General features: G+C 40.6%; 1 protein-coding gene across 1 annotated transcript in view; it reads left to right on the top strand.

Moving 5' to 3' along the window:
• The window catches only part of dnajc10 (DnaJ (Hsp40) homolog, subfamily C, member 10), a 139,542-nt gene that overhangs the window by 59,544 nt on the left and 53,185 nt on the right, over positions 1 to 26,813 (top strand). Inside the window, 3 exon segments of the mRNA XM_060928986.1 lie at positions 2,860 to 2,974; positions 3,178 to 3,305; positions 4,480 to 4,596. Coding sequence (XP_060784969.1) covers positions 2,860 to 2,974; positions 3,178 to 3,305; positions 4,480 to 4,596 — 360 coding nt within the window.

Genomic DNA, 26,813 nt, shown 5'->3' with positions numbered 1-26,813 from the left:
TCCTATTTCGCCATATCAAATACCCAAACTGTATCATATTATTCATATTTAAGTGAATCATCAATTCAGTCATCATAACTTGGCATTTTTAACCCAAGCAACCAAAAAGAGGAAATTTATTCAATATTTTCACTCATCTGTGAAGGAGGGGCTTTAATTCTTCATGATGTAGTTATTTTATATGGAAATCAATTTTACAAAAGCATTTGAATTGTAATCAAAAAAATGTTCCACAGTGGTGGCCAGGTAAAGCAAGATACTATCTTTATTCTTATTAAACATGACAAAAGAAACATTGAGTGTTCGGTAAATGCAAAAAAAATAGTAAAATTAGAAAATTTATTTTTTGGCCATAACGTCCCAAATGAGAGACCAGTTTCTGAGACGGACCCATATATAACGGAATATATTTGATGGACCACTCAACACCAACCAATATTATTTAATATGTCCTAGCGCGGGAGTCCCGCGGGACCCAACACAAAGCAGTGCGGCGCGGGACAAATTTTGAAAGCTCATTGCGGGCACGCGCGGGAGGGGGAGTGCACAGTGCGGGAGCGGGCGGGAGAGGTGATAAGCTGCAGTCCCGCTAACTAAAAACGTGTTTAAAATAAAATTTATAAATTACTAATTTATGTCTATCATATATAATTTGTGCTGGATATTTTATTTGGCATTAATAAAAACATTTTAAGATGCCTAAATTTGCGGATGTGGTCTAATCTCGCGTACGTTTCCAATTTCTTTCCGCTCTTCCGTGTTTGAGATCTCCGATCATGGCAGAAGAGCAGAGCTCCTCTAGTGAAGCTCACAGTGCTTCAGAAGTAAGTGCTGCTTTAAAAAGAGGTACATTTACTGTTAAAAAGTCAAGAGTCCTGAAATCAGACATTTGGGCCCAATCCCAATTCTAATTTCTACCCCTACCCCTCCCCCTTCCCCTCCCCCTTCCCCTTGGCCCTTCCCCTTGAAACTGAGCTACAAGGGATAGGGCTTGAAATTCAACCCTTACGTATTGGGATAGCCCTTCAACGATCGCATGTGTTATCGCGTACCTCCGTCAGCGTTTACGTTAGCAAAACGCGACCAAATGCGTCATTGGCTGCGACCAGCCGCTCCAGTCAGAGCCAGAACCAGAAATCTCTGCTGGCAGGGTGTGATTTGTTAACTAACACCACTGAATGGGATATCTTTGGCGCTTCGTGCACCACATCCGACAGAATGAGGTGTCAGAACACTCATGTAAACAATAAAAGCGAGAATAACAGAACAAAACGTACGCAGTCAAGCAACCGAAAACAATACTCACTCCCAAAGCTTTTTAGCAGCAGCTTGGATTTCAGAAATCGCTGCTCATTCTCAGCTCGAAAGCGAATCAAGCGGCGTGTTTCCTCTGGATAACAACTTAAAACACGTAAATAATGGAGAAAATACATTTATGACAATCTTTCGCCGCGGGAACCGCCATCTTTCTGAAATCCGCATGAAATCTCTCTGAAATCCGCATGGCATTGTGGGAAATCACTCAAACCCCTTCGTTCGGAGTCAGCTCCAGGAAAATCTCCGTTTGGAGGGGTACAGAAGCCCTACCCCTTCCCCTACCCCTCCGCGTTAACTGGGATTGGGATACCCCTACCCCTTCACGTGAACGCGCAAAATGGAGGGGAAGGGCCAAGGGGTTGGTCCAAGGGGTGAAATGGGATTCGGCCTTGGAAGTCGTTCTCACTCGTGTACGATGCAGAGGGAAATCAGCTGCCCTTTGCTTGTTGTGATAAGTGCCAAAAGGTTCTGACATACAACGGCCATAAATCAGGTACATCAGGCCTGAATTGCCATGCATGTACTGTCTTAAAAGGACAACAATTTTTGGAGTTCAGAGGGAAAAACGCAAAAGTGACAGATGCGTTGAAGGCAAAGATCGTGGAGAAATGCGTTGATTTTGTTGCTGCGGAGTCAAATCCACTCAAAGTAGGGGGCGGGGCACCATCACGCTGTGTCTTAAATTATATTAATTTCTTATAGGCCTAGTTGTGTTTCCTAGAATGTAAATGTGAGGAGTGACATATAAGCTATGTGCAATGTACAATATTCTTAATATCCACTGTAGATTTTGGTAGGTGTGTTGGGTATCTCTGTAAAGCCTCAGCTGCGCATGCCGCCTGGCAACCCGCGCCCTCGCTACGTGCGCTAGGTGAAGGATCGGTCAGTGGAGAGCTCAGCTAAGCTCAGCATGTTTAATTCCCCAGGCCAATGACAAGAACTTTCGTGAGAAATAACGCGAATGTCTGCATCATGCGGGATTTGCGGGCGGGAGCGGGACAAAATATGGCGGGAGCGGGACTGAAAATCATAATTCTTTGCGGGAGCGGGACTGCACAATGTGGGAGCGGGCGGGAGCGGGACTGAAAATTCTGTCCCGCGCAGACCTCTAATATGTCCCTCAGATCCGTGATGTGTTTGGTATGAAAAATGCAAGTTTTTCAACACAAGAAGATCAACTTCATATCTTCAAGCCAATGTGCGATTTTTTTTTTTTTTCTTTTGATTATTTCGACACATTCCCAAACAAAGAGTCCCCAAATTTATCAAAATAACTCACGAGTCACATGTAGAGATTTATGTTGCGGTTTCGGTTCTCCATGTCCCGGATGGAGCTCGGATGAAAAATACAAGTGGTGTATTTCCCAGTAAAACACTCGTGTCCATATAATATATAATATATACACTGTGTATTTACTCCCCCCCCCCCCCCCAGTATAATAGATTTCCTGTCTATTCATATATGTACAGTATAATATCACGATTGTGTAGTTCTGTTATTTCATGGGCGCAGCTTCCTGTTGTCCTGTGTAATCTGTACAGGTCGGGAAGGTGGACTGCGTGTCCGAGTCGGAGCTGTGCGCGTCCCTCTACATCCAGAAACCCTGCGTCGCTGTTTTTAAAGGCCTCGGGATTCACAACTTCGAGATCCACCACGGTGCGTTCAAAGACCTAACGGTCCCATGTGTTTTTTCTGGAAATGTCTCCACATGTCAGAGAAGTGTGTGAGGCTCTAAAACCAGTTCATTTCAAGAACGTAATTGATGCAAAGCTTCATCACTGTGATGATTCAGGAACGAGCAATGCTGTGTTTTTTCCGTGCTTAGCCTTGTTGTATCTGTCTTCGTAATTTGTCCTCAGGTAAAGACGCGCTGTATAACATTGTGGCGTTTGCTAAAGAGAGCGTGAGCGCCCACGTTACCACACTGCGGCCAGAGAATTTCCCTCGGGACGAGAAAGAGCCCTGGCTGGTGGATTTCTTCGCCCCGGTGAGTCCTTCACGTGAAAGCAATATGTGATCTCGTGCAGTACAATGATGCTGCTTTTAAACTGAATCATTCTTACACAAAATGTACTGCTATTTATTGATTGATTGGCTCATCTGGCCGTAGGAGCTACTACGTCCTTGACGTTCTGGTATGAAAGCTGTAGCATGCAGTTATCACAATGCACAGTGGTTCCAATGTAATCGACAGACCTGTAGTACAAATGCAAACCACCTTTTGACATTGCGTGATGCAGAATTACTTGATGTACTCGTGGAATGTCAGGCAGAGACGTCCACAAGTGCCGGCGACCAGCGGTTTCCTCAGCGGTTGAATTCAATATCATAGTCGCCACTGAAGTCCACTCGATCCTTGTTTACCGTCAATGGATCGGTCACTCGTCAAACAGTCCGCCAGAATCCGAGTAGGGAATGGCTGAGCGTAGCTGTCAGTCAAACACAAGTTAGCCAATGGGAATGCGTTCCTGGACAGCCCACCCACACGTCAAGTTTGTGCCAAAACTGCAAGCAAAAAGTCAGGGAGCGCAAACGAGAAAGCTGGAATCGCAACCAAAATAAATTGCGTCAAACAAAACTGAGAAAGACGCGGAACAAAAATAAAAGGTTTCTGAAGAGTAATAGACTGATATTTTGCACAATTACACGAATAATTTGTTTGCCAGTCTAAAAAAATTTACTTTTTTTTTTTTTTTTTTGTATTTTGATTTGTCGTTTTTGTTTGATATTTCAAAAGTATTGTATGAACATTTTGGCACAAAATTGATTCCATAGCAATACCATACCAGAAGCACATCAAGTACATTTACACGTGCACCAAATAAGCTCACCATGTAGTTATGTTACCGAGCCAGGCAGCGTACTACAGCGGGGAACTGAGAAAGCCAAGCGCACACACATCTGGAGGGAAATTTCATACGTGTTTTGCAAGTATTTTACAGGGAAACGGTTAGTAATTCATTAGCTGAGAATGCACCAGAAGGCATGTAAATTTCACATTTATGCAAATTCCAGTGCCACCTACTTTTTATTTTTTTAAGCCTGCTACTTCAGATTTTCTGGAGAACCCTGGGCAGGCTTTACAGCTATGCCATGATGAGCATTTGGATTAGCATGCACCTTGATAAGTAAGTGTGTGTGTGTGTGTGTGTGTGTTGTAGTGGTGTCCCCCGTGTCGTGCCCTGCTTCCTGAACTCAGAAAAGCCTCTGTTCAGCTTCATGGCCAGATGAAGTTCGGCACTCTGGACTGCACCATACACGAGGGACTCTGCAACATGGTGAGTAGGACGGCAGCACTTCACTCAGACCTCACTGCCGACTATCCTCACGTTGATTCGTTTCATTTTTAAGGTCCTTGATTTCTGCTGCAGTGACGCACTCTGTCGTGTGTTTGGACCGGCGGTCATTCATATTCTATGTATGTGCTACAGGTCAAAAAATTTCAACCTAGTTGATTTTTAGATTATCTAAGACTCTTAAAAGGGATTGTCCATCACTTCTTTTGTCTCTTTTTTCTTCCATCCACGTCCTCTCGGTCAACACCTGCCAAGTACAGTGGATATAAAAAAGTGTACACACCCCGGTAAAATGATCGGTTTTTCTGATGTAAAAAAAAAAAATGAGACCGTGCTAAACAATTTCAAAACTTTTCCCACCTTTAATGTGACCTTGTACAATTCAATTGAAAAATCTGTTCGGGGGAAACAAAAAACAAACTGTACAATAAGCTGGTTGCGTAATTGTGCACACCCTTAAACTAATACTTTCTTGAAGCACCTTTTGATTTAATTACAGCATTCAGTCTTTTGGGTTCACACCCGCCATCAGTTAAAATGACTCCCCAAATAAAGTTCTGACGTTTATTCAGTTGCATCGTCCAGCAAAAGCCATGTGAGCTTACAAAGCATCAAAGGGATCTCACTTTTGAAAGATATCAGTCAGGAGAAGGGTACAAAAATGTTTCCACGGCATTAGATATACCATGGAGCACAGTGAAGACCGTCATCAAGAAGTGGAGAAAATATGGGATAATAGTGACATTACCGAGGACTGGACGTCCCTCCAAAATTGATGAAAAGACAAGATGAAAACTGGTCAGGGAGGCTGCCGAGAGGCCTACAGCAACACTGAAGGAGCTGCAGGAACTTCTGGCAAGTACTGGTTGTGTACTACATGTGACTACAATCTCCCGTATTCTCCATATGCCTGGACTATAGGGGTGTTCACACGGCACATATTTGCATCGATGCTGCACCGATGTATTTTGTTGCGATATATCTTACACCGGTGTAAATTTTGTGGAGCGTTCACACGTCACAAACCTGCTTACTAGAGAGAAGCGTGTGAGCACCGGTGCAGCCCCACTTGCGTTCACACGGCAGTTTTTGCAATCGTGCTATACGATAGTAATAATGCGGAAATGAAATATACGCATGCGTGAAAATGTACTTCCTTTTCCCGGTTGTCATGGCATCACCAAGTGCCGGGAAAACAACGTGGATGAAGACACCAGTGTTGCCAGATACTGCTGAGGTTTTCCAGCCCAAAATATGTTCAAATCTGCCAAAATGCACTTAAAACTGCCAAATCTGGCAACACTGGAAGACACGCAGTTCTGTTGTTGTTGATATTCGCCATTTTGGAAGCGCAAAATACCAGGATGCAAATTATGCAATGCCCGTATGTAATCAACTCTCCTCACGCGTAGCGAGTCTACCCCTGTAGCGTTCAGACGTTCCATTTTATATCGGTGCTGCCCCGCAAACTAGCATTTACTCCGGAGTAAATTTCTTAAACCACCTCCCGAGCAGGGTTAGATTTGCACCGGTTTAAGCAGCTTTCAGGGGCGACACCGCTATAACTTTGTACCATGTGAACGCTCTACCGGGGCAGCCCCGGTGCCACACTGGAGTAAAAGTTGCCGTGTGAACACCCCTTATGAGGTAGGGTCAAAGACAAACATCCAGGCCCAGCTAAATTTTGCGAAAAAAAGAAATACATCAACTCTCCTGAAAGCATGTGGGAAAACGTTATGGTCTGATCAAACCAAGGTTGAACTTTTTGGCCACAATTCCAAAAGGTATATTTGGCACAAAAACACCACTGCGCATCACCAAAAGAACCCCATACCCACGGTGAAGCATGGTGGTGGCAGCATGATGTTTTGGGGTTGTTTTCCTTCAGCTGGAACAGGGGCTTTAGTCAAGGTGGATGGAATTATGAACAGTTCTAAACACCAGTCAATTTTGGCCCAAAACCTTCAGGTGTCTGCTAGAAAGCTGAAGATGAAGAGGAATCTCATATTTCAGCATGACAACGACCCCAAAAAAGTTTTGGAACGGCCCAGCCAGAGCCCAGACCTAAATCCAGTTGAAACTCTGTGGGGTGACCTGAAGAGGGCTGCGCACAAGAGACGCCCTCACAGTCTGACAGATTTGGAGCGCTTTTGCAAGGAAGAGTGGGCAAATATTGCCAAGTCTAGATGTGGCAGGCTGATAGACTCCGACCCAAAAAGACCGAATGCTGTAATTAAATCAAAAGGTGCTTCAACAGAGTATTAGTTTAAGGGTGCGCATACTTATGCAACCTGCTTATTGTACGTTTTTTATTTTTTATGTTTTTCCCCCCGAACAGATTTACTTTTCAGTTGAATTGTACAGCTTATAGGTCACATTAAAGGTGGGAAAAGTATTTTGAAATTATTTATCGTGGTCTCAATTTTTTACATCAGAGAAACCGATCATTTTAACAGGGTGTGTAGACTTTTTATATCTACTGTGTTTCTTCTTGTCTGTCTGCCTACCTATTCACCTAATTAGCATTTTTTTTTTTTGGGTAAATATTCTTTCTATCCCCCGCTGGCTGAAAGGTCCGAAGTCGTGACGATGTCCATCCCGGGAAGGGTGCTCGCGTTCTGAAATCAACTCCTCTCACAGGGCTCTATGTTAACTTTGAGACATGGTTGCCCATTCGGGCAACCATTTGTAGAAATCTGGTTGCCCAAACTCAGAACATGGTTGCCCAAATATTACATATTATTTTTTTTAATTTATTCAACCTTCTCAGACGCTGTCTGTATCAACAAGCATTGACACTAGCGCCCCGTGCGAGTAATGCGGTAATTAGTCATGTAGTGAAGGACATACCAATAATCAGTCCCCCAGGATTCCGCTGGCCTTTTTTGTGATTGTTGCGGGCTAAAATGTCTGATGTTGCGGGGTTTTTCCAAAAAATTGCGATGAAAGTTGCGGTGTTTTTTAGGTTTTTGTTGCGATTACATTGCGGGAGGAAGTGAAAGTTGTGAGAAATTGTTGTGATTTTCTCTTTTTGTGATTAAAATTGAGTGATATGTTAAATATTAAGTTATTACTGAAAAACTATTGATTAAAAAAACAAAAACACTGAGAAATGGTCCTATAAACAACTTTACCAATATAAAAGATTACCAGGACTACAAAAATGCAGAAAAATAGGCTTTACTTATCCAAATGCACCTGTTGGCTCAAAAGTTAAAGTGCAGAGAACCTCACAGCACAACATGAAGTTACCTTAAAATATAATATAAATGCCTCAGCTTTCATGTAAGAAAAAAAACTATTAATACTAGTACTGTGTGCAGGCAGTCTCTCCTGAAGACTAAATTAAACAATAATTATAAACTAATAAAATAAATGGCTCAGGCTTCATAGAAGAAAAAAACAATTTGAACAGAATCTCACAGTATGATGCTGAAGCTGCCTAAACAATGGAAAATAAAATACCATTTTGGCAAAAATGTTGGCATCCATTAATTTCTTGTATTAAATAAAAAAATAATGTAAAGTGCACACAGTCCTTCACTGTAAACATAACGCACTTTCAGTAACAGAATTTAAGCCTATATAAACACTGACTCGCACATGCAGTGTTGCCAGATACTGCTGATGTTTTCCAGTCCAAAATATGTTCAAAACCCGCCAAAATGCACTTAAAAACGCCCAATCTGGCAACACTGCGCACATGCTGCTTCTCTTGAACGTATACACGGAAGTAAGGCGGAAGGTAGTTTGTCGACGTCACCTCAAGACGACGCCAACGATTGGTCAAATTTGCGGGAAAGTTGCGGTGATTGGATATAATTGCAACACCGCCCTGAATTCGTGGGGATTGGTTAAATTTGCGTTGAAGTTGCAAATCGCAACATTGCGAAATCCTGGAGGGTCTGAATAGAACACTGAATATGCACTCCACGATAATTATTAGCAATGGGAAACTGCATTGCGAGCCCGCGATGTGCAAATGTGAATTCCGCTAGTTGTTGAACATCCCGTAATGATAACATGGATGCGGTCTTTCCGAGTCAAACAATCGCAAATCATGATGGAATTTCATCATAATATGAATGAATAAACATCGTTTTTCACATAAGTTGACATATTTGGGTAGTTGCCCGATCGGGCAAGCATTTGTGAGAGTCTTTTTGTCCGAATCTATTGAATGGTTGCCCCGGGCAACCAGGCTACTGTTAATGTCGAGCCGTGAAGGTTACAATTTTTGGAGGAATTTCACGAAACTTGACAGGGTTCTTTCTTATATTTTGGTAACACACGTATTGCAGCTTCGTTCAATTCAGTCGCATTTTACCAGAGTTACGACCCTTGATCACCAGACTTGGACAATTTCGTGAGGGTGTATTAAGCACTTAGAGCATAGATATAGTTGCCAGCTGAGGATACTTACTTACTTGTTCATACTTAACCGGGATTTGGACTCGGAACCTTCTGGTTCTTAACCCAACACCTTAACCATGAGACCAACAATGATTGCAGTAGAAGGAGTGTTAAATATTTTGAATTTATGAATGAGTACAGTCTTATTACATCATCAAGTAGCTTAAAATACAAACTCTTCCTAAAGCCGAACCCTGAACCAAACCCGAGATAGATACAAGGAGCAAATTATGAACCGGGTTAAAAGTTCTCACCTAGGTTGAAAAATTCCACCTGACCTACAATTCTGACCTGTAACATATACGCATGATGTGGAGCCTATTGGAGTTAGAATTAAATAATGAATATGAGCTCAAAGTGTAGGTCATAAAAAGAATTTTCCCCCCCGACACCCAATTATTTTTGTTTAGTGACCGAAAGCTACTGAATTTGAATCACAGACTTCCAATTTTATTAGTTTTTGTAAAATAGAACAATTAATTGAATTTATCTCCACGTGGCTCTAAATTCTCCGCTATTTTTTTCCTGCTTCACCATGACCCGATACAAGATACTACGTCATGCATTACATCACATGGTGGGCTTTCCCCGTTCGCACAAGGCATTGTGTGATACACATTTGAAACAGGAGAGAAAAATGGAGGACGTGAGTGTGAGAATGAGACGTGAAAGACCGACTACAGTAACGGAAAGAAAGCGAGAAGAAAAGACGTTATGTTCTATACGAAGGAAAGGAAACACAGGAAATATCAAACTAATAAATATGGGCGGTCAGCGAGCACCTCGGTGTGATCAGCTGTTCGTTTAGCGACAGAATGATGGAACGGTCAGTGCACGCTCAAAGGGAAACATGCGCACACACACGGACTTCCTCTGTCTGCTTGACTGCGCGAAGCCAGCGATTTCATGCACATTATTTACTTTAATCCCTTCAAATTAAATCACTTCCCAGCTACAGAATGGCTTGATTTTTTTTCCTAAGATATTGCATTCTTTAACTACTTAGAAAGAATGCACTAGTGAGCTCAGGAACTGCAGAAGGCCCAGAAGAGCACGGAAAACATCTGTGGTGGATGATGGAAGAATTCTTTCTCTGATCAAAGGGGGGAAAAAAAGCACTTCAACAGTTTGCCAGATAAAGAACATCCTGCAGGAGGAAGGTGGATCTGTATCAGTGGCTTGCGCCCACACTAATACCTTTTTAAAATGAAACCGATCTATGTCCAGATGAGCATCTTGGCTCCGTGTTAGAAATAATCTCTGTCCATAGTCGCATAAAGCGTATCACATCTCTGTGTGATACACTGGGCATGCCTGTGCCAGTTTAAACAGCTGATGCCATTTGTTTTCTTCTGGAAAAGGGTCGCGTGATAGGAGCGCAGTGTTGTTTTCGTTAACGATGACGAAATGATTTCGTTAACGCACCTTTTTTTCATGACTAAAACGAGACAGTGACGAGCTAAACATAACTCTTTGTTCACGAAAATATGACGAGACGTATCTGTTTTCGTTGACGAGACGAGACGAAAATGTTAGTGGGTTGGCTATAGGACTGTCAAAATGCATGGCGTTTCCTCCAACAGCGCATGCACGCGAAACATTAATGTCTGCATCGCGCATATGACGGAGTGCGCGCGGGAGAGCGAGAGAGTCTGCGTGTGTGCCTGTTCATGTAGCGCATGCTAGACAAAGAGCATCCGGATTTCCACTATCATTATGCGGGAGACTCCCGGAACTTCCGGGAGACTTGGGATGTCTGCACTAGACAGCGTTTATGTAGAGCGCATACACACTTCAATCAATCAATCAATCAATCAATCAATCAATCAATCAATCAATCAATCAATCTTTTATTTCAATTACATATAAACATATAATAGACTACACAAGTCTGCAAATAGTGCACTGCTAATCAAAGCAGACTCGTTTACAAAGAGAAAAAATATTTTATATGAATTAATATAATACTTAAATATGTATGAAAAAGATAAAACATACTTGACAAGTTAACTATTTGGTAACAAAAAGAAAAAGAGGAGACAATATTTGTTATTCGATTTAAAGGTACAGTAATATATCATTCAATAACATTGAAAAAAAAAATATATATATATAAAGAGAGGGGTATACTTGTCATACTGATAATAATTCATGCATGGTATTAAAAAAATATTTCAAGTTAAAACTAAAATATATATTAATGATATATAGAAATAAAGTTATGTAGAAAGAAAGAGTTTGGAGATGTCGACATCCTATCCATATCTACTTAAATCAGAAAAAAGGTGGTGTCTGACTTTTTTCTTGAACGACAATTTAGATGAAGATCTTATAGAAGTTGGAATCTGGTTCCATACCCTAACACCAACACGGGAAAATGAGTTCTTTTGTAGATTTGTACGAGAATACTGAGTATATAATTTCTTGGAGTAAGATGACCTAGTGTTATAAGAATGGATTCTAGAAATAGAAGAAAATAATTTACAAATGTTTGAGGGTGCACTTTGATTAACAACATCATACATTAATTTAGAAATACATTCATAGAAAAGATTTACTAGTAAAATATTGGTTTTGGAAAACAATGGAAGGGCACTTTCTCTATTATCAACAAAATGGATTAATCTTAAAGCTTGTTTTTGTAGGATTAATACTTTATTTATATGAGTTTTACAAGCCTGTCCCCAAGAACTAAGACCATATGTTAAATAAGGTTGAATCAGAGAGCGATGTAATGTCATAAGGGTATGTAGTGGAATAAAACGTGTAAGCTTGGCCAAAAGGCCGACAACCTTGCTTATTTTGTTGCAAATAAAATCAATACGAGGCTTCCAAGAAAGATTGTCATCGATTATTAAACCCAAATATTTGACATACTTTTTACGTTCAAGTGAAACAAGTTTGTTTTGAGACACTGTTTTGAGAGTATGTTATGCACAACCTGTCAACCTCGATTGCAGTTTCCTATCTCTGTATTGGCCTAATTTAATGTTTTAAAGTAATTATTTTTTTACTAAAATGAATGACTGACTAAAACTGGACTAAAACCCTTTGTTTTCGTCGACTAAAACTAGACCAAAACTATCAAGGATGGAATTGACTAAAATGTGACTAAAACTAATAAGCATTTCGTCCAAAAGACAAACTAAATCAAAAATGGCTGCCAAAAACAACACTGTAGGAGCGTGATGAACTAAGGAAGGATGCATCGTGACTCGGAAAACCCAATCAGGAAGAGAACAAGGCTAGCAGAGTTTCCAAAAGTCTCTACTTTTGGTGCTCGAAAACACCAGAATCGTGTGGGCACCAGGCATAAAAGTAGCAAAAGTATTAGTGTAGATGACACCAAAGTCAACACTCAAGAGAGGCCTTCGTCAGAGGAAAGACTCAAGATCTAATCACTGTTCAGCCTCAAAAACAGGAAGACCGGATTTGTTTGTCAAAAACAACAACAAAAAAGCTTGTAAAAGTCTGGAACAACATCCTGTGGACAGATGAGTCAAAGATTAACTTTTACCAGAATGTTGAGGAGAGAAGAGTACGGAGGGAAGGAGCTGCTCGTGATCTGAAGTGCACCGCCTGTTATTGGTTCCCTTGTATTTATTGATAATGTGACTGCAGGATGAAGTGTATAGGGTTATATTATACAGACACGAGTGGTTTACTGGGAAATGCACCACTCGTGTTTTTCATACGAGCCCCATCCGGGTCATTTGAGTGACACATTTGACAATACGTCACTCATGAGGAAATCAATGAATTGTTGAGTTTACATGTTGGCTTGAAGATATGAAGTTTATCTTCTCGTGTTGAAAAACTCTCATTTTTCATATGAAATACAGTGGGGCAAAAAAGTATTTAGTCAGTCACCAATTGTGCAAGTTCTCCCACTTAAAAAGATGAGAGAGGCCTGTAATTTTCATCGTAGGTACACTTCAACTATGAGAGACAGAATGAGGAAAAAAAAAATCCAGAAAATCACATTGTCTGATTTTTAAAGAATTTATTTGCAAATTATGGTGGAAAATAAGTATTTGGTCAATAACAAAAGTTCATCTCAATACTTTGTTATATACCCTTTGTTGGCAATGACAGAGGTCAAACGTTTTCTGTAAGTCTTCACAAGGTTTTCACACACTGTTGCTGGTATTTTGGCCCATTCCTCCATGCAGATCTCCTCTAGAGCAGTGATGTTTTGGGGCTGTCGCTGGGCAACACCGACTTTCAACTCCCTCCAAAGATTTTCTATGGGGTTGAGATCTGGAGACTGGCTAGGCCACTCCAGGACCTTGAAATGCTTCTTACGAAGCCACTCCTTCGTTGCCAGGGCGGTGTGTTTGGGATCATTGTTATGCTGAAAGACCCAGCCACATTTCATCTTCAATGCCCTTGCTGATGGAAGGAGGTTTTCACTCAAAATCTCACGATACATGGCCCCATTCATTCTTTCCTTTACACGGATCAGTCGTCCTGGTCCCTTTGCAGAAAAACAGCCCCAAAGCATGATGTTTCCACCCCCATGCTTCACAGTAGGTTTGGTGTTCTTTGGATGGAACTCAGCATTCTTTCTCCTCCAAACACGACAAGTTGAGTTTTTACCAAAAAGTTCTATTTTGGTTTCATCTGACCATATGACATTCTCCCAATCCTCTTCTGGATCATCCAAATGCCCTCGAGCAAACTTCAGACGGGCCTGGACATGTACTGGCTTAAGCAGGGGGACACGTCTGGCACTGCAGGATTTGAGTCCCTGGCGGTGTAGTGTGTTACTGATGGTAGCCTTTGTTACTTTGGTCCCAGCTCTCTGCAGGTCATTCACTAGGTCCCCCCATGTGGTTCTGGGATTTTTGCTCACCGTTCTTGTGATCATTTTGACCCCACGGGGTGAGATCTTGCGTGGAGCCCCAGATCGAGGGAGATTATCAGTGGTCTTGTATGTCTTCCATTTTCTAATAATTGCTCCCACAGTTGATTTCTTCACACCAAGCTGCTTACCTATTGCAGATTCAGTCTTCCCAGCCTGGTGCAGGTCTACAATTTTGTTTCTGGTGTCCTTTGACAGCTCTTTGGTCTTGGCCATAGTGGAGTTTGGAGTGTGACTGTTTGAGGTTGTGGACAGGTGTCTTTTATACTGATAACGAGTTCAAACAGGTGCCATTAATACAGGTAACGAGTGGAGGACAGAGGAGCCTCTTAAAGAAGTTGTTACAGGTCTGTGAGAGCCAGAAATCTTGCTTGTTTGTAGGTGACCAAATACTTATTTTACCGAGGAATTTACCAATTAATTCATTAAAAATCCTACAATGTGATTTCCTGGATTCTTTCCCCCCATTCTGTCTCTCATAGTTGAAGTGTACCTATGATGAAAATTACAGGCCTCTCTCATCTTTTTATGTGGGAGAACTTGCACAATTGGTGGCTGACTAAATACTTTTTTGCCCCACTGTACATCGCGAATCTGAGTGACGTATTTAAATCACATTGTCAGGCGTTGAGTGGTATATCAGATATATTCCATTCATGATATTGGACAAGTCGAAGACGAGTAGCTGAATGGACTATATCTTTCGGGCGTCCGACGCATCTTTCTCTTTCAAAATTTTCCATGTTTAGCGAAGCAAACCTGGCTGCCATGTTTGTTTACAAATTGTCCCAGTCAGTCGCTCGCTAGCGCGAAAGTTTTACGTCTCTGAAGCATGACATCATGTTGCCTTGACAACCGTGCAGTATCGTAAACCATATTCACCGCTCATTCTCCATTGGGTAGAGTGACGCAAGTGATATGCTGACGATATTGCATGCTATCGAACCAAATGAATGAAACCTGCTAGAAGGGACTAGAACACGTTTTTATTCCATCAAAAACGTGTGCTGTATGTGTAATAATTCCCGATATTTCACTCCGATGATGTCTCTCCCAGTGTTTTCCCAGTTCAAAATTAAAATTCTTTTGATTAACTTGTGTATTTTTTTTTTTTTTACATCTCATGTTCACCACTTGAAGATAAACTTCTTCATATCTTTACACTATCATGTAATATCCTTTATATATATATTATCTCTTCACATTCAGCTAAATGCTTCAAAACTCACTGGGCAGTGATTCAAACCGCAATTGGACAGTCACCCAAAGAAGTGGAATGGTCCGCAATGGCTCAGTCACTTAATCTAAATCCAGTTGAGCTGCATTTCACTTGTTGAAGACAAGAGCAGGAAGGAAGTGAAGACAGCTGCAGTAAAAGCCTGGTAGAGCACCACAAGTGAAAAAACCCAGCGTCAGCTGATGTCTGTGGGTTCCAGACTTTAGGTAGTCACTAATGCAAAGGGTTTAAAAGCAAGTGTTCAAAATGGCGAGTAAGTTTGTGCAACTAGTCTTGTTTTTTTATATATATATATATATATATATATATATATATATATATATATATATATATATATACGTACACAGTGCTGTGCAAAAGTCTTAGGCACATGTAAAGAAATGCTGTCGACCAAAAATGGCTTAAAAATAATGAAATGAAATGTTTCAACATTAAAAATACTATAAACAGTAATCAGTGAGCTGTAATAAATGAAACGCAGTCACTTCTTCATTTTCCACCAAAACCCAGCAGCCTTCATTGTTTTCTTTTTTCATCTGAAAAGAGCTCTCTTATGGAATATACTTCTCAGATACAAACTTTTTTTTTTTTCTGTAACATTTAATTTTGTGCTTGTGGAAAAAAAACAAACGTTTGGACTCTAAAACATTTTTGTAACGTTTTGACTCGATAATGTAGAAGTCATAAAATAGAAATCTATAAAAGTTTGCATGACGAGAGAGAGAAAAAAAAAGAAAAGGGTGCTGAGACTTTTCCATAGTACTGTGTGTGCTGTAATTTTGCTTCAACTCCTACAGTATACACTTAACAGCTATTCCACGAAATCGAGTCGTACATGAGCTGATAGTGGCTGTAAGCCGTGTACGACGAGATTGAGTGGAATGACTGTTTTATTCTCTCCACGTGCACTGGATTTTGAGAAACAGAGCATTTTTTTTTATTTAAATTTGTATTTATTTTTGCAAATTTAGTCAATAAAAGCTTTTGTACAAAACGTCCAACAAAGGCAAGTTTACTTGTATAGCGCATTTCATACGCAGTGGCAGTTCAATGTGCTTTACAGAGGTAAAGGCAAAACAGAAAACAATAGAAAATAAAATTACATAAAATAAAGGGGGAAGAAGAGAGGAAAAATAATATAAGAATGAAACAATAGTAGAAATAAAATGAAGTAAAAGTTCAGTAAAAAAACAGCAGAATAAAATGGAATAAAAGTTAAGTAAAGTTTAAAACGTAAAGATGATGATATTTATCAGTTAGCAGAAAGCATCTGAGAACAGCTTGGTCTTTTTTTTTTTTTTTTTTTAAGATTTTTTTTGGGCTTTTTTCACCTTTTATTATTGGATAGGACAGTGCAGAGACAGGAAACGAGCGGGAGAGAGAGACGGGGAGGGACCGGGAAACGACCCCGGGCCGGAACCGAACCCGGGTCCCCGGACCCACGGCACGGCGCCCCATCCACCTGAGCCACGACGCCCCCAAACAGCTTGGTCTTTAGTCTAGATTTGAAGCTGCCAACAGCAGGAGCATTTTTAATGTCCTCTGGCAGTTGGTTCAATAGCTGTACTGCATCGTAGCTAAAAGCTGCTTCACCACACTTTGTTTTAACAACAGGTTTTACCAGTAAATTTTGCTGCTGCGATCTGGTAGATCTGATTGGGTTAGGCCGCTGCAACATATCAGAGAGGTAATTGGGCCCTGTACCATTTAGAGATTTGTACACCAGCAGCAATGCTTTAAAGTCAATTCTATAGCTTACTGGAAGCCAGTGAAGGGACCTTAGAATTGGAGTAATGTGCTCTGTTCTTTTTGTTCGTGTGAGAACCCTCGCCGCTGCATTTTGAACCAGCTGAAGTCGTTTGATGGTCTTTTTTGGCAGGCCTGTGAAAAGGCCATTGCAGTAATCAACCCTACTAGAAATGAAGGCATGTATAAGGCTACATCCACACGACAACGGCAACGAGATTTTTTTTTTAAAATATCGCGTCCACATGGGCAACGGATCAGAAAAATATAAGGTCCATATGGGAACGGAACGCTTGCTGAAAACGATGCAATACACATGCCACACCTCTAGGTGCGCTGTAAGACGGTCCCATTGGAGACACCAGAACAATAGAAGAAGTAGACGCATGCGCATAAACCCATTCTTCTATAGCATTAGCCACATAAAGTTTTGATTATTAATCAGTAGCGTAAAACGAAAGACGCGGAAAGAGGAATGAACAGGGGTAGATGGAGAGAGAGAGAGGAATGAATGGGGGTAGATGGAAGCCGGTACGCCAACATTCTGATATCCTCCAGAATTCTTTAATGGTCTGGAATAAATTGAATGCTACACGTTGATGGATTACTTTGTTCTTCTACGCCCTTTTTGAGGAATGTATTGTCAGACTTAAACCAACATCTGAAGAGGTGAGATCGCTCCTTTTTTTCCTATTTTTGCTGGTGGGATTGGTTTTGTTTTTGGAAAGCGCACGGGCGGTGCGCGGTTTTGGTTACTGCGGACTAAAGACTCTGCCCTAAGGGCTATTCTCTCACTCTCTCTCTCACTTTGCACCATTACACAATAAATATTCACAGTGAAAATATATTTTGTAAGCGCGTTTCATGAACCAAGTTATAGGATTTGTTGACAACTCGCATCCAGTTCGTTACACTTCTATCCGGCGTGAAGCACTGACAGTCATGTGGTTGTGACGTCATCGTAAACAAATCAGTTCTACTCATCCAGACGACTTCGCAACAGGGCTGTTGCCAGATTTTTCCACTCTGGAACCCATTCTCAAAAGATTTCGTTTTGGGGCACCCAAAACGCTGGTGCCGTGTGGACGCCAGGCCGAAACGATAAACAATTTTATCAGTTTCACCTGAATCTGTTGCCGTGTGGACAGGGCCTAAGTTTTTCCATATCATTTTTTGACATACGTCCTCTTAGTTTGGAAATGTTTTTTAGGTGATAAAATGCCGATTTAGTGATTGCTTTCATGTGCCTGTCAAAGTTTAGCTCGCTGTCAATGAAAACACCAAGATTTTTAACCATATCTTTTGTTTTAATCCCCTTTGTGTCAAGAATAGTGGTAATCCTGAGTCTTTCATCTTTTTTCCCAAATAGAATTACTTCTGTTTTATCTGTGTTCAGCTGAAGAAAATTTTGTGACATCCAGTTGTTGATTTGGTTGATACACTGGTAGAGACATTCAAGGGGGGCATAATCATTAGGTGATAGAGCAAAATAAATTTGGGTGTCATCTGCATAGCAGTGATACAAAATTGAGTCGTTCTTGATAATTTGTCCAAGTGGGAGCATATAAAGGTTGAATAGTAATGGTCCAAGAATCGACCCCTGGGGGACACCACAGGTCAAGGACATTGATGTTGAGTTACAATTTCCCATTGTAACAAAGAAGCTTCTATCTTTTAAGTATGATTTTAACCAATTGATAACTTTACCAGTCAACCCAACCCAGTGTTCAAGTCGATATAGCAGTATGTTGTGATCAACAGTATCAAAAGCTGCACTGAGGTCCAGTAACACCAGGACCGATGTTTTGCCTGCATCAGTATTAAGACGTATGTCATTTATAACTTTAATCAGCGCTGTTTCAGTGCTATGATTGGCACGAAATCCTGACTGAAAGTTATCAAAACAGCTGTTTGATATCAAGAAGGCAGTTAATTGATTGAAGACAATTTTTTCAAGGATTTTCCCGATGAATGGTAGATTTGATATTGGCCTGTAGTTGTTTAATACTGAAGCATCCAGATTATTCTTTTTAAGTAGGGGCTTTACAACGGCTTTTTTCAGGGACGCAGGAAAAATGCCAGTCTCTAGGGATGTATTTATGATCTGAAGCACATCTGTAATTATGAGGTGAAGAACAGACTTAAAAAAGTTGGTGGGCAGAATGTCCAATTCAGATGTTGAGGAACTGAGATTTTGTACAGTTTTTTTCAAGAGTCTCGTAATCAATCGAACAAAATTCTGACATTGTGTTGAAATTGTCTGTCTGTGTCACTGGTGATTGCAGCTTTTCAATTATTTGCAACTGAGATATATTATGAGCAATATTCTGCCGTATTTTATCAATTTTACCTTTGAAGAAGGATGCAAACTCATTGCATTTATTAACTGAGAGAAGTTCAGGTGCTAATTGTGGTGGGGCATTAGTTAGCTTCTCTGCTGTTGAAAATAGCACACGGGCATTGTTCATATTCCTGCTGATGATGTTGGAGAAGAAAGACTGTCTTGCTTTACCAATTTCATAATTATATTTACAAAGCATCTCTTTATGGATTTGATAATGGATGTGAAGTTTAGATTTGCGCCATTTTCTTTCAGTCTTCCTACATTCTCTCTTTAGCATTTTAACAGCCGGGTATTGCTTCCATGGTGCTTTCTGCTCGTCATTGACTCTTTTGATTTTGAATGGAGCAAGATCATCCATAATTTGGGTCATATTTAAATTAAAAATTTCCAGTAAATCATCTACAGAGTCTGACATTTTGGTTGAGATCCGAGAGAGAGCTTGCTCAAAGAGAACACGTGTTGTCGTTTATGACTCTCCTACCCATAGTCGTTGAGCTGTTCCGAATGTGAGGAGACATAGAAACATCAGAGAAAACACAAAAATGATCAGATAAGGCCAGGTCAACAACAGTAGTAGAGACAGTAACGCTACGTTCACACTGCAAGGCTTAATGCTCAATTCCGATTTTTTTGTGAAATCCGATTTTTTTGTGAGGTCGTTCACATTAACAAATATATGCGACTTGTATGTGATCCTCAGTATGAACGAAAAGCGACCTAAAAGTGTTCCGCATGCGCACTGCAGGATACGACGACGTCACACGCAGTGAGCATGGCCAGTGTTTACGGAAGTAAAACCGCCCGGTTGCGGTATGACTCATCCAATCTAGCTTGAATAGCTGCATCCCCCCAAATGGAAATCAGCTCCCTAACCTCTGCGTCCTTCCATTGCGAAGATTCAGAACCTTCACAGCCCGAAGCGTCCCTCGCATTGATGTCATGCGCAGGGGCGCAGATACGGTTTTTGAACTGGGGGGGACAAAAAACTGGGGGGGGGACAAAGCTGCCAGCAAACCAACCCCAATATGCCTGTCAAACTTGTTGTTAGTAACCATAGCAACCAAGCTCGAGCGCGCAACCTGTGCAGTCTGCGCAGCTCAACCAACCGAATATCAGTCTTTGTTTTGTTTTATGTGAGTTGTTGCAACTATGTATACACTGCCGTGCACCTCAATAAACCGAATGGTAATTAGTCTTTTGATTTTTCCGTGAGGTTTGCCTTATGCAAAGAAAGACAGCATAGACGTTTTTTCCTCCCTATAAGTAGGGGGGACCGAACGAGGTGAATTTAAATATGACTCGTCCCACCCTCTATCTGCGCCCGTGATTATGCGCCATGTTGTTGTAACTTTTTTTGAGAGACCCGCCGCCTACTTCAGCGCAGAATAGTGACGTTTGTGGCTTGTTGTTGACGTGTAAGTCGGATGAATGCGACCTGGCGGTTCAGACTGAAGTCGCATATGAAAAGAGCGGATAGGAATCGGAATTAGCACCACATATCCAAACGGCCTGGGTCGGATTTGAAAAAATCGGATCTGCGTCGTTCATATTGTCAATAAAAGATCGGATACAGGTCACATATGGGCGAAAAGATCGGATTTGAGTCACTTCAGCCTGCAGTGTGAACGTAGCCAAAGACCCTTTGTGATGACGAGGTCAAGGGTATGACCATGAGAGTGGGTCGGCCCCTTTACATGTTGTACTAGGTTGAAGTTGTCAATAAGTGCAAGTAGTTCTCTGGCGTAAGTGTTTTCAGGATTATCTACATGCAAGTTAAAATCCCCACATATAATAAGACAGTCAAACTCTAAGCAAATGACTGACAACAGTTCACCAAACTCTTCCAGAAAAACTTTGGCTGAATGTCTCGGAGGCCTGTAAATAGTTAATAACAATATGTTAGGACAGCATGTTAAGTGCACATAAGTGTTCAAAGGATGTAAAATCACCAAGTGAGGACTGTTTACATCGAAAAGAGGCTTTGAATATATTTGCGATCCCTCCACCTTTCCCCTGTCGGGTAGCACTCATAAAATTAAAATTTGGGGGAGCTGCTTCAATAAGGGTGGTAGCACTCTTTGCTTGATCCAGCCATGTTTCAGTTAGAAGCAAAAAAATCAAGATTGTGTTTGCAAATAAGATCGTTAATTAAAAATGACTTGTTTGAAAGTGATCTAATGTTCAGAAGAGCTAGCTTTACAGAAAGTCTAGAAGTAATATCCGCTCGGGCACTCTGATGTTGTTTTGAAACAGGAAGGAGACTAGACTGGTTTACCGTACCCCCTGGGTTAAATATGCTCTATTTTTTTTTCTATTTCTTATCAACACAGATAACAATCTTAACAACAAAATCATTTCTGTTCAGGTGGACTTGTGAAAACCCTATCGATGGCGGCACGAATTGACTTTAGTGTTGTTTTTTTTGTAGAAAGTGTCGTCTTGCTGTCGAGGTATAGAACAGCTTTAGACATTTACTTAATTCTTCCTCGGACATTTCAGTTCTGTAATCTTCAAACTTCTTTTGAGCTTTTGAACCAGTCTAAAAAAATCAACAAATTTTAATGCTTAAAGCTAGACGGCCTTTCGATTTCATCAAATCGGTGAAATTTAGTTCCCTCTGAAATGTGGTAGTTGTGATATCTGTTTATTTCTGTAATATCTCACAAAATATCAGGCCATTCTGTGGCTGGGAAGTTATTTAATTTGAGGGGATTAAAGCAAATAATGTGCATGAAATCGCTCGACAGAGGAAGTCCGTGTGCGCATGCGCAGGTTTACCTTCTTCTTCTTCTTTTGGGTTTTACGGCAACTGGCATCCACAGTGTTGCATTACTGCCATCTACAGGTTTCCCTTTGAGCGTGCACTGACAGTTCCATCATTCTGTCGCTAAACGAACAGCTGATCACACCGAGGTGCTCGCTGAGCGCCAATATTTATTAGTTTGGTCCTGCGTTTCCTTTCCTTCGTATATAACATAACGTCTTTTCTTCTCGCTTTCTTTCCGTTACTGTCGTCGGTTTTTCACGTTTCATTCGCACACTCACATCCTCCATTTTTCTCTCCTGTTTCAAATGTGTATCCCACAATGCCTTGCGCAAACGGGGAAAGCCCACCACGTGATGTGATGCATGACGTAGTATCTTGTATTGGGTCATGGTGAAGCAGGAAAACATAGCGGAGAATTTAGAGCCACGTGGAGATAAATTCATTAAATTTTCTATTAAAAAAATACTCCTAAAATTGGAAGTCTGTGATTCAAATTCAGTAGCTTTTGGTCACTAAACAAAAATAATTGGGTGTCGGGAAAATTCTTTTTATGACCTACACTTGAAAAATCTGAAAGTCAGTCTACCTTTAAAGATGAAGAATGTAAACAAACTGATGAAATGACAGGAGAAAGTTGTGAAAAACGTGGTGATAATCATTCTTGGGGGAAAAAAATGTTCTTACCATCAAATACTTTCATATTTTGTTGCTTTTTCTTTCGGGTTTTATTTTCAAGTAGTTTTTATTTCATCCTTGGTTGGTTCAGCAACACGTGCCGCCATTTTGTTTTTCTTTACTTTATATGAGCTCATATCCTAGTAGGAGAGTAGCCAATCGGAGCACACAGTTGCTCATATCCAGTGAATGGAGATAGCCACCGTCAAATGGTGCAGCTGGAGTCTTGTTCTCGGACTCGACTAGAAATGTTTCTTTAATGACTCGGACTTGAACGCTGGGGACTCGAGACTGGACTCGGACTCGAGGTTTCGTGACTCGACTCCAACACGGAGTCCTGCTCCGAAGAGAAGAATCCTCATGACAAAATGGACTGCTGATGCTTGGAAGGAGCTTTCGGCAGACAAATCACTTTTTTAGGAAACTATTTCAGAAGACCGGCTGCCTTATTACAGCTGATGGTTCTGATGATGATGATCAGATCAGACCTCAAGGACTCGAGAGCCCTATTCTTTTTCGACTTCTGCGTTTCTGAAAATACCCCAAAGGCACTGTTTGCATGTTTTTCTGACCTTTTACAAACAAGTTTACTACCATACCAAATAACTGAAGAGCCTGAAAAGGGAACTTGGCTATACATTCTACAGTTGTATATGTTGTTTTGTTACTTTGATTTTACATATAGTGTATATATATATATTTATTATATCCTTCGGAGCAGGGCTATACTGGTTTATCTGTGTATTTCCATCTTACAGTTGCTCATATCCAGTGAATGGAGATCGAATAAACTGTGATAGACATCTAAAATAATTAACCTTTGTGTGTTTAATGAGCAGGAAAGACCCCATGTGTCCATCTGTTCTGTAACTCGCTGCAGAATAAGTTGTAAAAAGCAAGGAGGTTTTAATTATTTTATTCACAACACAACAAATTCAGTGATTTACAGTGATGCTTGAAAGTTTGTGAACCCTTTAGAATTTTCTATATTTCTGCATAAATATGACCTAAAACAACATCAGATTTTCACACAAGTCCTAAAAGTAGATAAAGAGAACCCAGTTAAACAAATGAGACAAAAATATTATACTTGGCCATTTATTTATTGAGGAAAATGATCCAATATGACATATCTGTGAGTGGCAAAAGTATGTGAACCTCTAGGATTAGCAGTTAATTTGAAGGTGAAATTAGAGTCCAGTGTTTTCAATCAATGGGATGACAATCAGGTGTGAGTGGGCACCCTGTTTTATTTAAAGAACAGGAATCTATCAAAGTCTGATCTTCACAACACATGTTTGTGGAAGTGTATCATGGCACGACCAAAGGAGATTTCTGAGGACCTCAGAAAAAGCGTTGTTGATGCTCATCAGGCTGGAAAAGATTACAAAACCATCTCTAAAGAGTTTGGACTCCACCAATCCACAGTCAGACAGATTGTGTACAAATGGAGGAAATTCAAGACCATTGTTACCCTCCCCAGGAGTGGTCGACCAACAAAGATCACTCCAAGAGCAAGGCGTGTAATAGTCAGCGAGGTCACAAAGGACCCCAGGGTAACTTCTAAGCAACTGAAGGCCTCTCTCACATTGGTTAATGTTCATGAGTCCACCATCAGGAGAACACTGAACAACAATGGTGTGCATGGCAGGGTTGCAAGGAGAAAGCCACTGCTCTCCAAAAAGAACATTGCTGCTCGTCTGCAGTTTCCTAAAGATCACATGGACAAACCAGAAGGCTATTGGAAAAATGTTTTGTGGACGGATGAGACCAAACTAGAACTTTTTGGTTTAAATGAGAAGCGTTATGTTTGGAGAAAGGAAAACACTGCATTCCAGCATAAGAATCTTATCCCATCTGTGAAACATGGTGGTGGTGGTAGTATCATGGTTTGGGCCTGTTTTGCTGCATCTGGGCCAGGACGGCTTGCCATCATTTGATGGAACAATGAATTCTGAATTATACCAGCGAATTCTAAAGGAAAATGTCAGGACATCTGTCCATGAACGGAATCTCAAGAGAAGGTGGGTCATGCAGCAAGACAACGACCCTAAGCACACAAGTCATTCTACCAAAGAATGATTAAAGAAGAATAAAGTGAATGTTTTGGAATGGCCAAGTCAAAGTCCTGACCTTAATCCAATGGAAATGTTGTGGAAGGACCTGAAGCGAGCAGTTCATGTGAGGAAACCCACCAACATCCCAGAGTTGAAGCTGTTCTGTACGGAGGAATGGGCTAAAATTCCTCCAAGCCGGTGTGCAGGACTGATCAACTGGGTTGTTTAACTGGGTTCTCTTTATCTACTTTTAGGACTTGTGTGAAAATCTGATGATGTTTTCGGTCATATTTATGCAGAAATACCGTATAGAAAATTCTAAAGGGTTTGCAAACTTTCAAGCACCCCTGTAACTTGTACAGAAGATAATGGAGAGAGCATGTTGCGTATTTAAATATGAACGAGAGCAAAGCCAACACTAAAAGCTCCAGGATTAGTTGTAGACCTAAGTTGCTCAAGCAGGTTGTGGGATGAGTATTTAGGGTTGATGAACTTACTCATGTATCTCGTTATAAGGTCACGCTAAATGAGTCAGGATTGTGAGAAATTTCCCTGTTTTTTTTATAGATTTTGTGAATTCGCCACACATCTGTACATTTTTCATTTAAATGTTGCAAATGTAAACCACAAAACACCGGAAACCAGGATTTATTTTCCACCTTTCGTTCTGATCAACCTGCCTGATAAGGGTCACAGTGCTCACACACTCGCACGCGTATAGTGTGTGTGCGCTGTACACCTGCACTCATAACAAGTTGGAGTGGATTTAAAAAAAAAAAAAAGCCTGTTTGTTCTTTTGGTTGGTTGTGGTGTTTTTTTTTTTTTTTAGTTTTGTTTTGTTTTTTGAAGACAATTCAAGACGATCTCTTATTCAGGGCCTGTTTACTTAATGAAAAGCTTTCAAAAAAAAAGAAAAAAGAACATAATTCATACTTGCTGATGCACAACTCGTCTGAAGACGTTTTACCTTTTGTCTGTTGGTCTGCTTTTAATTTTTGAGCATCATTTCATACAGCACATTTAAATGTTGTACATGGATGTAAGCAAGTACTCTGTCACGTCTTGCAGATCTTGGTTTTAGATAAATTAGACTCAAGCCTCGCTGCTTCCTGATGAGTCTAATACCGTGCAAAATCACAGATGACTATCTGCAAAAGGTGTTCAGAGAAAAAAGCACTGTGGTAAAGTTAGACATACTTCTGCAAAACAGGAAATTTTCTCACTGAAAACAGTCAGTTCAGTTCAATTCAGTTTTATTAGTATAGTAAGAGTCAGAAATCCAGAGAGATATACGCTCACCGGCCACTTTAATAGGAACTTGTTCTTGGCTGCAGGACTGGAACCCAATGTGGTGTTCTGCTGTTGGATGCTGAGATGCTTTTCTGCTCACCATGGTTGTAAAGAGTGATTATGGGCAGTTGTTCGGTAATGGAATTATATTTACAGCAAAATGTGGTACGTTTTTTTTTTTTTTTTTTTTTTAAGTTGCAGTGCTCAAGATAATGGTACTAAATAAAAATTTCACACTGTATGGGGTCTGTTGACCCTAAAAAAAAGCATCGTGCATGCTTAACTCTGAACACAATCTTTTATGAGGAAAGAAAAGTCAGTCATGGAATGACATCAGAAAAAAAAAACAGCACTTTCATTTCTTCGAATTCAAACCAAGATTTCTCTAAAGCGACGTTGCTATAACTGGGGTGACGATTTTAAAATATGGTTTTCAGTACATTTTGCCTTGGATTGGATCTTCTCGCAATATCACCGAGCTGAGAAGTTAAGGCAATCTTAGACTGGTACCAAAATCCAGAATTGTGACACCCAAAGGCATTTTTGAGACAAAGTCGGCAAACAGTCTTATTTTGTCAATTTGGGTGTGCCGAATTCAAATCTGCAATATGCCGAGCTCTATCTGACCTCTGTTGACCTCTAGAGGTCATTGAACTTTGGGCCTGTAAACTTTGGGCCTGTAAAGCTGAACCCAGTTTCTCAGCTTTCTAAGGAATGAAATGTACTAAAATGATTAATGAAGTTAGCAAATGGCCTTGTTTGTTAAATGTTTGGGTGCTGAATTCATTTTTCATTTGTAAAACGAC

This window comes from Neoarius graeffei, chromosome 9 (assembly GCF_027579695.1).
Source record: "Neoarius graeffei isolate fNeoGra1 chromosome 9, fNeoGra1.pri, whole genome shotgun sequence".
Lineage (NCBI taxonomy): Eukaryota > Metazoa > Chordata > Actinopteri > Siluriformes > Ariidae > Neoarius > Neoarius graeffei.
This window is presented reverse-complemented; position numbering and strand designations above follow the sequence as displayed.